Raw genomic sequence first — 17618 nt, forward strand, 5'->3', positions numbered from 1 at the left:
GATCAGAGTTTTTAAATCAGACTTGGTGATCGACCCAACCCAAGGCCCGGGTTTTGAGTTTTAACTAGGTCGTCTAAGTCAATTTTGATTTTTTTTAAAAAAAATTAAAACGATGTCATTTTAGTAAAAAAAAAAGTCAACGGGTTACAATCAGGTTTTTGATTGGGTTAGTCAGGCCACATCAGGTTTTGACTTTTTCTATTTTTTTATATACCCGACTCAATTCCAACTCTAGGGCAGTCGGGTCCCGAGTTTTAAAACTATGATTCAGGTTTAAAAACTATGGTTTTAATAAGATCGAAACTAGCTTGAGCAACATTATTCCACCTGAAACTCTTCCTTTAAACACTTGATTACAGGAGCAATTAATGTGCTAAAGTTTTTGATAAACTATTTAAAGAATGAAACCAAGTCATGAAAGCTTCTGATATCAAAAATTGTTTTTAAAGTTGGCTCGCTCAAAATTACATACACCTTGCATGAGTCAATTTTGATTCACGTGTTAAAAATAATATAGCAAAGAAAAACAATATTATCAAAAAAGAAAATGACACTTTCTATAGTTGATAAAGAAGTGATGCTTCTTAAAGTGTCAAAAAAACTTATTTAAATGCTCTATGCTTTTGATTAAACCTATTATACATAAACATGTCATTGAAATTAATCACTATAAACTTCCCTAAAAAAGCTAAAATACATGTATTATTAATTTCATAAATGTACTTGGATCATTTTATAAACCAAATGGAATGAGTAGTCATTCATATAAACTTTTATTGGTTTTAAAAATAATTTTTTATTTATTTCCTATCCTCGTTCATATACGAGGATACACATTTTTTAGATCCATATTGGTGAAGACTTTGGCTTTATACAACTAATCAAATAGATAATAAAGTCTTGAAATAAAGAATCAATATTTGATTGTGATTTTGATGATTGTTTTATTATCCATTCGCCTACACTATGTTCTATCTTTTTTTGACACAAGTAAGGCTAATATAAGATAAGGGCTCATGTTCTTTCTAATTAGTTCCCTAACCATCAACTTTTCCACTTGTTTTTGTAATTTAGCTTGGTGAGTTGGGTTCATAATAAAACTCTAAGTATAAAGTTTATATAATGTTGAATTTATTATATGGGTAGTAAACTTAAAAAAATCTCTTAAGAAATAACATTTTCAAACTTTTTCAACAATGGTTAAATAAGCTAATTATAATTATTTAAAATAGTTTTATTTTCTTCTGTAATCAACAATATAAATTTTTTTTTTTATAAATGATACTTTCAAATTAAGAAGTGGTTAGGAATGAATTGCATTTCCTTATCTTAATATGTTCCTTGCCTCCTTAGCCATATTTCTTTATTCTTAAAGAATAACTTATATTTAAATTCAAATGCTAAATGTTGATGTGGTATAATAAGGGGGATCAATTGATAGTATCTTTCTTATAATCTAAGACTAAGTGATATTTAATTATATTTATATAATAATTTTTCCTTTGATTTTTTGTCATTTTTTTTCCTTGCAATGTCATCTTTTTATTAGTTGTTTTCTTCTTTTCTTTTGAATTTTAGTAAATTTTTAACAAATTTTTATGATTTTTTTTATATAATATGATTTAATTTTAAAAAGTATGACTTCAATATTTTTTTTAATGTTAGAAAACATTCTTTCTTTATAGCGATACTTAATTTTTTTTCACTTTAATTTTATTCAATCACTTTCCTATCCATAATTTTTTTTTATTATTTTATTCAATAAAACACTCTTTTCAAGAAACAACGTTTTTACATACAATCAAGTCTATAGCTCGTGTTTTGAGATTAAATGTCTATATCCACATCTATCTCGTAATTTTTTAATTTAATCTTTGATTATATATCATTTATTTTTTACTTAGTTTTCATATAAAATTATAATATTTTTTTTCCTTAATATATATAGCATTGCATAATATTTTTTTCTTTAATTTTATTTAATCGCTTTTATATGTGTGTTTGTTTTTATTATTATTTGATTAAATAAAAAATTATTTCAAGAAATAAAGTTATTAAAAACAATTGTGTATATTATCCATGTTGCGGGATTAATTTTCTTATTCTATATTTATTTTTTTATTTTTCAGTTTAGTTTTTTTTTTTTTACATTGTGTGATTGGATAAATAATTTATTCTAGAAAAAACAATTATTAAATATAATTTTATATATAACTTGTGTTGAGAGATTAAGTATCTTAATTTATATTTATTTTTTAATTTTTTTAGTTTAGTTTTTATTATTAACTTTTATTTTTGTTAGCATCAATAATTTTTAAATTATTTAATGTAGTTTAGTCTTTATTATTAACTTTTATTTTTATTAGCATCAATAATTTTTAAATTATTTAATTAGATACATAAATTTTTTTAATTAAGAATTTTTTATAGATAAAAACACGTTAAAAAAACTTATACATTTATATTTTTTATTAAAAAATAAAATTATTCGAGATCAAATAACTAGTATACAAATTCGGAAGTAATGAAGGTAAGCAGAAAGGATGCATTAAGAAAATTAATTGATAAAGGATCACAAACTGAAAGACAATTAATTAATAACGGATCACATTAAATTGTCGATTGATTATCGCTCGCGCTCTCTCTCTCTCGGCTTGCAGGGAAGAAAAGAAAGAAACCGGAATTTTCCAGAAAACCCTAAAATGGCAGGGAGAAATCGCATCCCTCGTGAACTTTATAACGACAGGCGGGGATTCATCGTTGAACGACCATTCATTCGTGGCCATCCGATGCCACAGCCTGCTTTCTTGGAGGAGGAGCTGGAGATGCAACATGCTGAAATCCGACGCCTCTTGGGTGATAACCGTAGGCTGATCGAAGATCGTATGGGTCTGCAGCAGGAGCTTGGCGCTGCAAAGGAAGAGCTTCATCGAATGAATATTGTGATTGCTGAAATTCGTGCAGAACAAGATGTGCTTATCAAGAAGGGATTGAAGCTTGAGGCTGATCTTCGTGTGACTGAGCCTTTGAAGAATGAGACTGTTCAACTCCGTGCGGAGATTCAGAAGCTGAGTAGTTCGAAGCAGGAACTGGTTGGGCAAGTCCAAACCTTGAAACAAGATGTGGCGAGACTGCAATCTGATAATCACCAGATTCCTCTTTTACGGGGTGAGATTGAGGGCTTGCACCAGGAGCTAATGCATACTAGGTTGGTTGGATTGCCTTGGTTGTTTGTGGTTGGATTGCCTATTTCTTTCTTCAATTGTGATTTTTTTTTTGTAGAGCTGCAATTGAATATGAAAAGAAGGCCAACATTGAGTTGGTGGAGCAGAGACAATCAATGGAGAAGAATTTGGTTTCCATGGCACGTGAAGTTGAAAAGCTACGTGTAGAGCTTTCTAGTTCTGATAATCGACCACCCTGGAGTGCTTCTGCTGGTATACTGTCTTGTATGTTTGTTATTGTTTAGTTTAGCTGTTAACTGATGTGTTGAATTCTTATACTTGTTCTGTGTTTCTTTCAACTTTCCTCCTCATTTTGTCAATATTGGAGCTTAATGTGCCAGCTTAACAAAAGTCGAGATTAGTTCCTATTTCTGATTGTGATGGCGAGAGTCATCTACCCTCTCCTGCCAGTGCATCTATCATATAATTGACTTCCTGTCCACATGGGAGTTGAGATTGACTATGTCAAGCCTTCTTGCTGTTCTGCACATCCTTATCCTGTCTTTCTCACAGATTTTTGCTCATTCTTCATCAACTTAGCTGAAATCTTTAGTACATTTTCCTTGTTTGGTTGGTGCCAGCACTATAGCTTTGCTTCTAATCTCCTCAATTTGATCTGTTTTGGTGGAAGGTGGATCATATGGGATGAAGTTTGGTATTCCAGAAGGGGCTTTTCCTCCTCCATATGGGGATGGGTATGCAGTTCATCTGGTAGGTGCGCTCGTATAATTAGGAATTAGGTTTGTGTTTTTAGTGATTACCAAGTTGAATGCTCTTTTTTTTTTTTTTGAAAAAAAAAAACTTACTTTGTTGCTCAGGGTGCTGCTGACAAGGGTCCTTTCTATGGCCCTCGTCCTGCTTCATGGGAGAAGCCCCGCATGCCTCGTCGTTGAGATGGTTCTGTTCAAATCCAAGAAGTGCAAAGTTGTTGCTCTGGCTGCCTGTTCCTGCCAATATCTCAATAGTCGAGGAGTGTCTTTCATCTATATGTGTATGATGAACCAGTAGTCTTTTATTGATCAACTTTTCTAGCTATTCTAAAATGCTTTTTCATAGGAATTTGTTACTGCTTTATTTAATTAGTAGAAACCTTGGTTTCCATTACATAATATAATGTTAATTTTCAATGTTGTGACTGCCCTTTTTAGCTTTAAGTATCGATGTAAATCATCTCTTCTGACTGAGCTGGGTGAAGGCTAGAAACAATTTTGTTTGATATTAGTTGCTAGGGAATCAATGAAGTAATGCCTGGAGGCATATAAGTAGTGGGATTACATAAGTGCAGCCAATTCTTTTGGTCGATCAAAATGTAGATTTTGAAGCTTAGAGTTTTGCATTTGCAATGTGTTCAAGGTGCTATAGGTTAGCGGGTTTGCTGTTTATTATACATGACAGGACAATTTATTCCTTAGGTCCAAGGTATTTATGGTGTGGTTTGCTGTATAAGGATATGTTCTGAATGCATGTCATTCTGTGCAGTATGACTAGGACAAGAGATTTTGTATATCATTGGATATTCTGCACATAATTAAGTAATTTTCTGTTGGTATATGATTGGAGATCATGCTGTTCCTTTCTGGCACATAAGGAGATAGAAAGTCCTTGTAATGTATCTGCGTCAATAGTGCAATCATTCCATTGTCGTAGTTTCTCTTATGAGATACGGAGCTTAATCATGCGGTATAGGAGTTGCAGAATACAATACTATTTGAGAATGAATGCTTGTTTAATAGCACCATGGTTACAACTGAGTTGTTCTGCTCTAGACATTCCTTCAGGCAAGAAGCTTGGGATTTCATGAATTTGAGATGGAATTGTTCAGGTTCTCATGATTGATAGAAAATTTTCTCGAGTTATCTCTTACATGGTTTTATATGCTTCTATTCATGTTTAGTTTACAATTGAAGCTGACTGTTTGGTCCCCCACAACTCCATATGAAGTGTTTAGCAGTATGGATTACTGCTATAGAGTGGCTTTTGAAGATTGACTTTTGCTAATGTTGTAGGGTTGTAGCTTAGAGCATGTGTGTAGGGATTTTCTTTGATGTGCTCGTTCTGTTTTTATACTCTATTTACTAGGCCCTGTCATTTTTTATTTTTTATTTTTTGGTGTGGAGGATACACCATAGGGTCTTGGTTTTCATTTTGGTGGTTCATGATTGGAGCTATTTCGGAAAAAGGAAAAGTTCTGATCTCATATTAGAGGGTTTAGATTGTCAAGTTGACACTTGACAGGTATGATGTGGTTAGCCATTCTAATGCTTCCCATTTTGATTGGATTTGATTAGTGACTGGAGGTGGCTGTGTGGAGATAGAATTGGTGCAGCTTGTAGAAAGGTATAGTATATTTTTTGGATTCTTGGATGGACTTATTGGAATTTATGCATCACATTTTTCAGCACTTCAAAAATGTGTGTGGAAATTGGATGGTGACATCCCATGACTTGAATCTTGGATGGAAGTGATTGCCAATTTCCTCCCTGATCAAAATTTTCCTAGCTTTCATCCTATCCATGGCCATGCGACATTGTTACAACCCTTATTTCAGCACATGCGAATTTGTTCTGCAACACCATTTAGTCAAATATAATATGGTTGCCTCCATGGATACCAAGTCACTTCTTCATGCATCAAGATAAAGCATGGAATTCCTGAAGGAAATGGGCATGTAGTGTTACAACTTACAAGGGGCTGGCAGCTATACGCGTCCTAGGCAGGTATTCTGCTTCTGTTATGAGTTTCATGGATCTAAATTCTAAAGTCTTTCTTTAAAGCTAATTTTGGTGACTTCTATTCTTCCTACTTGCTGTCATTATTTATTTGTTAATACGTAATGATTAGTTTAGATCTATGTAAGAGTGTGTCGTTCAAATGGGCTGTAGGTGTCCAAGTTCTCATCTTGTTGCAGTTCATCTGTACAAGTTGAACCCTTTTCTCCTCAGTTACATCCTTGCCAAGTAATTTTTTGGCGCATAGATATGAATTTTGCAGTTGAACCAGTATAGATATGTTAAGTTGGTGTTCAAAATGCTACAAGGTGGATGACTGTCCCACTCATGTCAGAGAAATTGCAGAAGTGACTGTCCCACTTATGTCAGAGAAATTGCAGAAGAGCAAGATAGCCTCTAAAATTTTACCTGAGGATGGCATGAGATGATATTTGGCTGGCTAAATTATTGTATTGCTGAATATATTGGAGGTTGTGATTGTTGCCTCTTGATGTTACTTATTGAGACATTAATGAGGACTGGGTATGAGTAGATGTGTTTGTAATATCAGGATAGGTTTTTGGACTATACTAGGTAGTATGCTGAAGGTAGTAGAGGTGGGCTAAAGAGATCTTGGGTTGATGTTGATGTCCTTCAAATCATGTCTATTTGTATAGAGCCATGAGATAATTCTAGTAATTGAACAAGTATATAGGAACCAGCTTCTGTTGGTTTGTGTAGATGAAATGGCTGTATAGATAATAATCACAACCATTCTTTTGGTATGGCATGGCATATTTTGGTGGCCTTACTTTAATATGAGTGTAACAAACTGCGTGTTTTATAACCCATGCTGACTCCTATCAACTTAGATGAATATCTTCTTAACTTATAACCTATTACCTTGTTACAGTTTTTGCTTTTTGATTCAAAGAAGATGCTAATCATAGTCAGCTTCTTGTATAAATTGGACTGTTAGCACCTGCAATGTTAGTTTATTAGCCTCTTAACTATCTTGGTGGTCTTACTTTAGGGCTTTTTATGTCCGGAACGGTGAGTTAAGGCAAAGATGTCTTTGGTTCAAAGGACATCTCAGGTTTTTCTGTCAGGTGTAAGCTCCAAAGGAGTCATCTGAACGAGAGTAGGTTCAGGGAATTAGCTTTTCTGTTCAAAGAAGATGCTAAGCATAGTCAGCTTCTTGTAGAAATTGGACTATTATTAGCCTTTTGTTATCTTAGAGCTTGTTATGTGATATAGGTTCTGTGAGAAGTTTACCTGAAGTAGGGTTCTGGCATAACATGAAATTTATCAGTCTTGTGAAATGGTGATTGCATTTTTGTCAGGATAGGCATTTCTGCACCTAGTTGTTGAGAATTATGTCAACAATTCAAAGAAAAATCAGATTCATAGCTATGACAGTTGCTAGTTTCTTTTTTCCCTGTATCTACGGTCATTTTAGGTAAATGTAACTATTGAACATTATGAGGCATGGTGGGCGAAGGCGAAGAGTTGTTGATTCAAAGGATACCTCACGTTTTTCTTTGTCTGGTGAAAGCACCAAAGGAGTCAACTAAATGAGAGTAGGTTCAGTGAAACAGCCTTTGACATAAATTAAAACTGGCTAGTATGATTGTGGACTCAGAGATGGGTGTGAAATGTAGTTCCTAGGCTGCACAATGTATCTTTTCATCTGTTTTCTAGTTGATAATTTATCATTGAAGCTTTTCTAAGATTAATTTTCTTGCGCACAATTTTTTTGTATGTTGCTCTTGTATCACTTGACATTAACAAATTTGGGATAACTTTTAATTTATACTATCTTAATGTTCTGCAGATGAAAGACTGATTCTTAGTGTGACAAAGGTTAAGAATGTTTTTGAATATCTTTGGTACTAGTCACTTCCCTCCCAGCCCGTCAGGAAGTTTGAAAATGCAATGCCAATCAGGGAGGTACCATGGAGACTAAAGCATCATGGTGGAGAAGAAGTCAGGTATATGTCTTCTGTGGTTGTTCTCTTTTGAGTTTTAAACGGGCTAAAATAATGCCATGCTTCTAGAATGATTTAAAAATAGAAAGAGCAGTCATCTGTTTTTTTATGCAACAAAACGGATGGGTAAAATCAAAATAATGTTGTATTTTAATGTGTTTATTCCAATAATATTTTCTAAGTCACCTATATTGTAGATGAAACCAACAAATAACTTTAATGTAAAACAAGCATGCTACTCAAAACAGATGCCCTTCCATGCAGTTTTATATTCAATGAGCCAAAAATGGTGACTTACAGGATTTATTTTGTTTTTGAATGGGCAGGGGTTCCCAGTCTTGTAGATGTTTAATGGTTTTTGAAACCATCAACTGTTAATTTCATCTAAAAAAACCTGCATGAAAAGAGAAGGAAGGTTTAAGCTACAATCTGCTAAAGCATGCACTAATCCCTCCCAATATGATTTGTGCAGACAATTTTTGAGCATTGGAATGATGTAACTTGCTCATTGACATTTAGAAATTAGAATGATCTAAATTACAGTTTCTAGTTTGTGCTCAACTTTAGATCAATTTAGTTATAGCTTTGCTTCCCATTGTTTTATACATCGTAGCAGTAACTACTCACGAGCATGGGGCTGGTTTGAAGTTATGGCATTCGCAGATACATTCTCATATTTTTGTTTTAATGGATTTTGGCGTGCTTCATCTTGCACCTAATTGTGATCAGTTAGGCTCTGGCATTATAGCTTTTTCAACGTTCAACTTATTTATGTATTGCAATGAGAATTTCGTTTATTTTAACCGATGAGGAACTGGTGGGCAGTAACTCTAGTGGAATGGTGAGATCATCACAGGAAATACATGGCCAGGCCTTCTTTGAAATATAATCCTTTTCCTCCTTTTCTACATTATGTTGTCTTGTTATCCGATACATGAAGTGAATCTCTTGTTGCCTCGTATTCATTCTCAGGTGAAGGAGAGGAGAAGGGAGAAGGGAATCCTCGTGGGGAGTGTCCTGCTCTAACAAGTTATACTATCATTGAATCTAGTCAAATACTTCATTTCGTTCTTCTTCAAGAAATTAGCTCTTTAACAGCTCCAGGTTGGACAGAGGCAGCCAGCAGGAATCAAAAGCAACCTCTCCAGAACCTGGCACATAATTTGGTCGAGAATAATTATTGATGCTAAAAATTAACTTTTAATGTATTTTTTTTATGATTTTAATGCATTGATGTTACAAATAAAAAAATAAAACTAAAAAAAATATTTTAATGTATTATTAAATGAAAATTATTTTGAAAAGCAAAGTTTGAAGTCATGGTGGAGTAGTAGAGGTTAGCAAAAAAATTGAAAAATTAATTAAACTGAGAAAATTAAAAAAAAAAAACTTAAAAAACTAAATTGGGAAAAAATTGATTAAATAGATTATAATTTTAAAAAAATTAATTGGTTTGATTTGATTTTGATTTTATAAGCTTGAAATTAAAAAGCTAAAATTAATCAAATCTAAACTGAAAAAAACTGAGCTAAATAAAAAACTGAGTTAAATAAATTTTTTTTGACTGAAATTACATAAAAATTATTGAGCTAAATAAATAAAAAAAAACTGAGTTAAATAATTTTTTTTTGACTGAAATTACATAAAAATTAAGCTAAACTAGTTTGAATTGTTTTTTTTTAAAAAATAATCAAATTGAAAATTGATTTTGATTTAATTTTGAATTTTTTTAGTAAAATCAATTTTAATTGTTTTAAATAATCAAATTGAAAATGATTGCTTTGAATTGATTTTGATTTAATTTTGATTTTTTTTTAGTAAAATCAATTTTAATTGTTATTATTATTATTATTATTATTATAATCAAAATTTTGATATTTTTTTAGTAAAATCAATTTTAATTGTTATTATTATTATTGACAAAAATCAAATGGAACAAAAAATAATCATCACTGTGGTGGAGTAACAGAAAATAGCGTTTGTCAGTTTTGCAAATGTTTTTTACGTATCAAAGTAAATATAAAATAATGTCCAATTATTCTTTCAAGTTCATAAAATTTGACAATAATACATGTTAAAGGCAAGTGTAAGATAATTTTTTAAAGATTTTATTTTATCTTATCAATTATTCTTTAAATAAAATATTAAGATAATTATATGTTATTGTCAAACACTTTCTTCTTCTGTTTTGTCTCATATTTCAATTGCTTGTCTTTTTCACCCTAAGATACTAATCAAACTCTACCATTTATATTTGCATTGCTACCGCTTGGGGGACTAATAGTGCCAAATTAGGTTTCTATTGGTTAATAACTTCTGCATGTGGCTAATTTTTCTTTTCCCTTTTCACCTGCAACATTTGGGTTATTGTTATGCTGAAATTCAGGAATACGAGCACCACTACCAAAACATCTGGATAAATAACAACTATAACACTTAAGATCAATGACCTCAATAATTATTACTGAATACAACATGTAGTATTAATTTTATTCATGTAAAATATATTTATTATTAATAATTTTTTTAATTTTAATATTCAAATTATATTTTATTAGTGTATCAAAAATAAATATAAAGTTTGTGGAATAATAATGTTTTAAATAAAAAATTATAAAAATTATTATAATTATAGAATTTTTAATGTATTAAAACATTACTTCTAATTAATTCTCTTTTAAAATTTAATATTAATTACAGCTGTTGATATTGATATATATTATATTTTTTTATAAACTAAAAAAGTAAATGTTTTTATAAAATATATAGGTTAATCAAAATAATATATTTAATTTTCAGATAATCTTCATATAAATTTTAAATAATACTAGATTTGTTCATAAAATTCTTGAAACTATTTATAATATTTGCATGTATTCCAAAAAAGCAACATGGGACAAATTGACAATGAGTTACAGGAAGGCATGCCATGGGTTTGACCTTCTTGCGATTCCAGTCATGCCATTACCATCCAATTAAAACTCAAGTCACTCTTGTTAAGGCAACATTACAATAAACAGGTTCCAAGCAAAATCCAAATTCTGTTGCCAGCTGAAAGCGTTCTTGAATAGTGATCTTGCATTTAAAGCCTTGCCAGACGTGTTTCAGCTTCTGACCTCGTCAAAAATTGGCAGCAACGACACTCAGTCCTCAACTTCTGTTTTGAAAATAAAACTGGGAAACATTGTGGTGATGTCCCTGCAAAGTGAGTTCACACAAACACCGTATGAGTGATGGCCTTTCAAAGTACAGATTAAGAAGTGCAGAAGCTCATTCAGACCCATATGTTCCATATGTGAGATCCCTTTGCACAATCAAGGACGTCAATTTGAAAAGAGAAATCAGGAAAGATCCTTTCAAACATGGAAATTTTACTTCATTCCACAGGTGCTCTTTCCTGACTAGAATCAATGTTGGGGTTTAAGCACAACAATCATTACCAAACAGATGAAAATCAATGCCGACGGATGCTAAGCAAAACAGTTATCTAGCTAAAACTGAACTCGGTAGCAGAGAGAAATCATTGTCTTAGCAAAAATGAGAAGGGGATGAGGAGGCAGGTTACCTTAAATAAGGTAGTGTCATATTTTTCAAGAGGTTTGGGTGCTGAGTAGCAAATGCCTTCCATTCTACTTTGTTAATTTTACCATCCTTGTCAGCATCAGCATCTGCAAATGTCTGGGATATGTATGGAAGCCAACACTGTGAATGTCAAAAGCTTTGAAAGGAAAGAGGAAAGGAGTGGAACTGAAAGAAGCACAGAAGGAACAAATTTTAGCTTAGAAACCAGCATTCTTTACGTTGTCAATGATAACTTCAAGACTTTCCTCTGAGATCTGCAACCCAGACTCCAACAAAATAGCATTTAACATCTGCCGGACCTGAAAACTACCTTTTAGTGGCTGATCAACACATGAAAGAAAAGTATTATATGCACATGTTTGTGATTTTGATGTAGCAATTTGGCTAGTCATAATAGAAACATAGGGATACTCACTTCTTCCCGCTCGATAAAACCAGTCTGTCTCAAATCATACAACCTAAATGCGACTGCATGAAACCATAGGAAGAAAGAAACCAATGGTTTTTAACAAGAAAATCTAACCTCTAATCACATAAAGTAAACAGCTAAAGAAGGCTGCATTATTCGCAAAAACACTCACAATCAATTTTAGCCTCCATGGGAGCGCGAGGATGAAAAACACTGAGTGCACGGGCAAATTCTTCAAATTCAATTGCCCCATTTTTCTTCTCATCGAAAAGAGCAAATAACTAGAAGAAATGGTGAGGTATGAGCTCATGAGTTATAAATCCAAAGGAAAGATGATCGAAAGTCATGCGCTGGGTGGATAAAAAAGAAAGAAAGAAGAAGCAATATCTGCAGCCTAAGAGCTAGGGTATTCCTGATGCAAACTAGTTTAAGATTGTAAAAGAAAAAAACTGACGATGCTTGATACCATGTTCAGTATCATATGGGAATAGAGCTCTATCAATGAGTTCTTTGATGCACATATATATCAACCCCATGATCCAAAATGCCACATAAGTTACTGAAATGCATTCTTGTGGCTAGCAACATGATTAGATTGGTGATCTTATTTCCCAACAATCATATGAAATGGACGAACATTGCATAAAATTTGAAAAAAGAGTTATAGGCTGGCACACTGAATCTACCCTGTCCAAGATGAGGTTGTCACTAGCTGGAGTTTTCAGCAGGGCCAATTTGAGGTCGTCCTTCAAATCACAAAGGAAACAAGGATAAGTTCAGTATATTAATTGACTTCTACAGTGATTATAATTGCCCAAAACCTGTTCTTTTTTTTTTTTCATCCTATCTCTATTATTATTTGCGAAGGAAATTGTACTTCTCTAAACTAGCATTTCAAATTAGCTCAAACCTCTTCAAATCTATCTCAATTAAGCACAGTACTAAGACATTAAATTCAACAAAGAAATCCCATAGGAATTAAGAAAAATCAGAACAAAAACGCCTGCATATACAGGAAAGAAAAGAGGAAGAGATTTCATTTACTTTGTGTATAAGGCCATCATCAATAATAGAATTGCTCAACTTCTTGAACAACTCAAGCAATGCCTCAACTTCATTGACTGTAACTGCAATATCACCAGCACCAACAAACACACAACGTCAAAAACTAAAAACCATAACCATAAGTTCTTGACAAATTGGAAAAGAGAAAAACATACAGAGAGAGTTGCTAGCTATCCTACGGAGGTCATCAATGGTGTATTGGAGCTTCTTGGGAGGAAGGTGGTGGTCAAAGCAAGCAGTAAAACTCAATACCACAGCCTGTATAATACCGATTAAAGGTATAAACACAGCACAGATTCTTTCACTTATTTCCAAAGAGCTTGAGCTCCTGTCCATTCACAGACACACAGACACACACACACACACACACAAAGAGCACTCCACTTGATAAGAAATTGGATAAGTCTATATCATTAATGTGATTATATGAACGTTTATCTCCTGGCTTCCTTGTCTTTTCTTTTCTTCCTTTGGTATCAGAGTCACCAAACAGAGTGAAAGGGAGTGTAGAATTCTTCCTGTCTTTTCTTTTCTTCCTTTGGTATCAAGAGTCACCAAATAGAGTGAAAGGGAGTGTAGAATTCTTCTTCTTCTTCTTCTTCTTTTTTTTTTTTTTTTCCTGGGAAAGAAAACAGTGCAATAGATAATGGGACACAGGCACAGATGCTGATTATTTGGCAATCATAAACTCCAACAGTGTTCTCCAACTATGAACCACGTAATTAAGATTATGTAATAGCTAATTGTATCGTGACAATGTCAGAACGATGACATCAATGCTGTCTTAGTGATTTTTACCTTTTTTAAGTCCAACAAATATATATATATATATATATGTGTGTGTGTGTGTGTGTGTATGTATATATTGTTGTTACATTTAATCAGAGCAAATCAACAACACATAAATTAATGTTAATGGTTTATTGATAATTTGATATTCCAATACATTATATATTAGAAAATAATATAAAATCAGTTTATATCATAACTTCAAATGTTACATGTTTACAAATGTAAGTTTTTTTTTTTATTATTATTATTACCTGGTGATCGAGACATGTGTGGAAAAGATTAAAGAGGATGACCTGGGCAAAGCAAAGGACATCCCTTGTCACTGTCTGTGGGCAGTTGCCAGCGAAGTGAATTATTGAAAAGATGACAAGGCATTGCTGCAACTCAATTATTGACACCGGCTCATAGCCACCGATAGCCACTCATCCAATAGATGATGATGAGCTAGTTGTATTCAAATTTCCTTCTTCTTCTTTTTTTTTTTTTCATTTCTAATTATTGAATGTAAAAGCTAAAAATTATTCAACATATATTTACATGAAATATTTCTTGCACAATAGTATATATGTTTTCCAAACTATGATCTCTCCAGGACTCGTCAAGTAGTGAAAATAGGAGGTAGCATGTTTGATCTTCTCCCCTTGACAGGACTCTTAGTATCAGGAAAGTTACCACCTCCATCAGCAAGATCTTCAACAGCACCATCCTTAGTTACTATCAAAGGATAGTTTACAAGGTGCACACCTTCCATGTCCACAACTTCTTCACCAGCGTAAACGTTCCACATTTGCTCCCCTATTAGACGCATCCTTTGTGCACATGCCAAGCTTTCAGGCTGTAGGAAAATTTCTTCTTCGAGTCCTGTGTGTTCATACCACAGCGACATGCGGTATGCTAGGATGTCACGAGGATTACTCGTGTTTTCACCGTTTTTGGGTTGGTAGCATCCTATTGCAATTTCAGTGTCACGTCTGCCGTCCATTGATCTTTGATTCACATTTGCAGATCCTATTAACATGTAAGCGTCGTCCACTGAAAAATCAAACACCAACAAAGAAACAAAACATAATTGATTAGTGCATGATCACAAAGTGTCCCCCCTTAAGTAGTTAAATTCACTAATTTTATGTATAAAGAGAGTCAAGATGTATAGCTAGTAGCTCTACTTATACCTATCATTAGCTTGGAATGGACATATACCATGAACCTCCTATGCTTTTGTGCATTCCAATATTGTGTTGAGGGATGGGGTGAATATGGAGGAATAAGCTCTCCCTTGTTCTCCTCTTCCCTATTTGCAAGGCAAAAGAAATTCAGGTAATCTCTTGGGTGTCCTGGCTCACCACTTTCTTGTAATGCTTCTCCTACTAGCTTGTACATCATTGCCATTGTTTGTCTAGTCCAATGCAATATGTCCTGAACTGGTTCACTGTCAGGCACCCCTTCAGGCCACATTGGTATCAATATATACACTGCAAATCTCTCTTTTGCTTTGATCTTATTCACCACCTTGAGTGCAATCTCAATAGGTATTAGATTTGTGCATCCACAGTGCCTATCCTCATCCCACAATTGACACCCTCCTATGAAATATTGGTTTTCAATGTATATAAACCTCTCTGCACGCCTAATCGCCTCTACATAAGCTTCATGTATACTTCGCTCCACCCTCAAGTTTCTAGCCAAATGGATTGCTGAAACATGGTCGATTGACCGAAAAACTTGCACTTTCCAATTTCTGTCATTGGGAACGCTTGAAGGAAAAGGCTGGTGTATAAGATTTGGTATGGAGCTGATAGGGACTAATACAGAACCGTCACATTGCTTAGTCCACCTCTGCTCAAAGTTGGTTAGTACATCCAAAGCAGCCTGACCTACAATACAAGCATGAGCATCATGCCATGGCTCTCTAGGCCCTCCTTTGTGAAGACTAGCCCCAGCAATATTTGTCTGGTAGAAATCAAAACAATGTGATTCTTTGTTGAGTGTGTGAAACAAGGAATGTCTCTCTGTGTCATAGCGGCCATCACAAAGGTCTAACCCACCTACAAAACTCATTATTTCTCTCTCACTTATCGAATCACGTGCTCTGGCATCCACAGTTATAGTCTTCTGATGGTGAGCAAAGAGAGTAGGGAACTTATGGTGCAATCTTGGGCATAATTTGCATATTACTTTGGTATGTTTGAAGTAAGCAAAGGCATCCTCATCATGAACTCCCATTACACCTTTGTTCTTAATGAATGGCAGGGATGTTTCATCATCCCAAAGCATAACTCTCACTGCCACACCTTCCTCTCCTTTTCTCTTCAACAACTCACCAAGCATTACTCCTCTAGCATGAGGCATGTCAGTTTCAGGATCCCTAACCTGTCCGAGTTGCAGTATATTGATCAGTTAGTTTCTCAAGACAAGAAGAAAAATAAAGGTAAGACTATGCAAACTAATGGGGGTATACATTGTGATAGAGCTTCACTTACTAACACCATCTTAGGATTGAAAGACCAGCCTGCAATATATATCAAATGCTTTGCTCCTTCAATGGCTTTGTAAACATCCTCCCATAATTTTCTAGGAGATTCACAAAGATCAAATGGAGGCTTAAAACTCGAGCAATGGTGAGCATCTTGATAGAGCGTAACATGACAGTTGGATCTTTGAGGAAATGTAGCGTTTCTTAGTCCCTGGAATTCACCATTGTTGAGTATTTTTGCCCAAGTTGTCTCAAGTTCTGCTGGTTTAAACCACAACATGAACCTGAGTTTGAGCTGAGGATTCGGCTTTCCGTTTTCCATGACCAGTGAAAAGAATCCATTAATTAGGCTTGCCTCGGTGGCTATCTTATGCGCTTGGATGTGGAATTTTCCCAAGATGGAGCATTTTGTTTTCATGGTGATGGTGATGGTTGAATCCAGAGGGTGAGCACAGAGAATATGAAAAGTTTGATTCCAAACTCGATCACATTCATGGCTTGTCTTTGCTACCTTCTTGTTGCCTATCTTGATAGTCACGTAAGTGGGGCTTCCATTCATAAATATACACTACAGAACAGAATTTTTGGACAATAAGTGAGATCTCCAGCATGCTGTTAAGACCACACGCACACTATATATATAGACATACATATCGAAGACTCGATGAGTTCAAAAATCTTGAGACATGAAAGAATTAAAGAAGGGTTTATCCCATTGCATATTTGGGTCAATCTTACTCGCCATAAAGAATAATATTACATGTAGCTACTCGAATGGCGGACTACTTACATTGAAGGGAAATGGTGGTGTATAAGGTGTTGCATCAAAGATGGTAGCTTCTAGTGTTCCATGGAGGAATTTTTGTTTTCCTTCCATTGCTAACTAGTTTTGCCTTCAAACAATAATCTCTCGAGAAACAAAAGGAGAACTAGGAATAAAAATGTAAATTCAGTCCTGCTTTGGCATATGTGAGAGTTCTAAGTCGTACCATGATATATATATATATATATATATATATATATATGTAACTTAGATGAGTGAATTCGGACAATTCAAGAAGCAAATGAAAACTTGGAATGCAATGAATTGAATATATTTAATAGATTGGTAAAACTTGTAAGATTTTCCGTGCATTTTGCTAGTCGTAAAGTCAAATTAACCCTCAACTCTATAGACAAGAGATTTTACTTCACGTTTAAGTCTCTTAACCTCAAATCATACTTTTCGTCTAAGAACAATATCATATCATACATGCATGCATGCACATCCATCATTAAAATTGTTTTGATTGGTCCTTGTGTTAAAAATAACTCACAAAAAATTTTATATATATTTTTTATTTTGTTATTACAGAAATAAAACGGGACTCTTAAAAA

General features: G+C 33.8%; 3 protein-coding genes across 11 annotated transcripts; 1 reads left to right on the forward strand and 2 right to left on the reverse strand.

The window, feature by feature from the left end:
- The first annotated feature begins 2553 nt into the window (after positions 1-2553).
- On the forward strand, positions 2554-9116 carry LOC105115646 (DNA double-strand break repair protein). Of its 5 annotated transcripts, XR_840371.1 has the most exons (6): positions 2555-3208; positions 3283-3449; positions 3856-3935; positions 4043-4215; positions 7767-7923; positions 8893-8926. XR_840371.1 is itself a non-coding variant. In XM_011012594.1 (4 exons), exons 1-4 carry the CDS (start codon positions 2703-2705, stop codon positions 4051-4053), a joined length of 768 nt encoding a protein of 255 aa, XP_011010896.1. In that variant the 5' UTR covers positions 2554-2702; the 3' UTR covers positions 4054-4356. The 5 variants fall into 5 exon arrangements, 3 of the variants coding, with proteins under 3 accessions (XP_011010896.1, XP_011010894.1, XP_011010895.1); XM_011012594.1 differs by lacking the exons at positions 7767-7923; positions 8893-8926 and having other exon boundaries at positions 2554-3208; positions 3856-3939; positions 4043-4356; XM_011012592.1 differs by lacking the exons at positions 7767-7923; positions 8893-8926 and having other exon boundaries at positions 4043-4356.
- A 1708-nt stretch (positions 9117-10824) lies between these two features.
- On the reverse strand, positions 10825-13771 carry LOC105115647 (calcineurin B-like protein 10). 5 transcript variants are annotated; one of them, XM_011012596.1, is made up of 9 exons: positions 13573-13768; positions 13132-13494; positions 12956-13038; positions 12598-12657; positions 12084-12192; positions 11918-11970; positions 11721-11801; positions 11486-11598; positions 10825-11118 (listed from the first exon to the last, which is right to left on the reverse strand). In XM_011012596.1, the coding sequence occupies exons 2-9, from the start codon at positions 13310-13312 to the stop codon at positions 11064-11066; spliced, it is 735 nt and encodes a 244-aa protein (XP_011010898.1). In that variant the 5' UTR covers positions 13313-13494; positions 13573-13768; the 3' UTR covers positions 10825-11063. The 5 variants fall into 5 exon arrangements, with proteins under 5 accessions (XP_011010898.1, XP_011010900.1, XP_011010899.1 ...); XM_011012598.1 differs by having other exon boundaries at positions 13156-13771; XM_011012597.1 differs by having other exon boundaries at positions 11721-11792; positions 13132-13770.
- Positions 13772-14159: 388 nt separating this feature from the next.
- On the reverse strand, positions 14160-17236 carry PLDEPSILON (phospholipase D alpha 4). Its single transcript, XM_011012600.1, has 4 exons — positions 17032-17236; positions 16249-16809; positions 14941-16138; positions 14160-14800 (listed from the first exon to the last, which is right to left on the reverse strand). Exons 1-4 carry the CDS (start codon positions 17116-17118, stop codon positions 14367-14369), a joined length of 2280 nt encoding a protein of 759 aa, XP_011010902.1. The 5' UTR covers positions 17119-17236; the 3' UTR covers positions 14160-14366.
- Between the last annotated feature and the right edge of the window lie 382 nt (positions 17237-17618).

The sequence above is a fragment of the Populus euphratica genome, unplaced genomic scaffold, assembly GCF_000495115.2.
Source record: "Populus euphratica unplaced genomic scaffold, PopEup_1.0 scaffold732.1, whole genome shotgun sequence".
Classification (NCBI taxonomy): Eukaryota; Viridiplantae; Streptophyta; class Magnoliopsida; order Malpighiales; family Salicaceae; genus Populus; species Populus euphratica.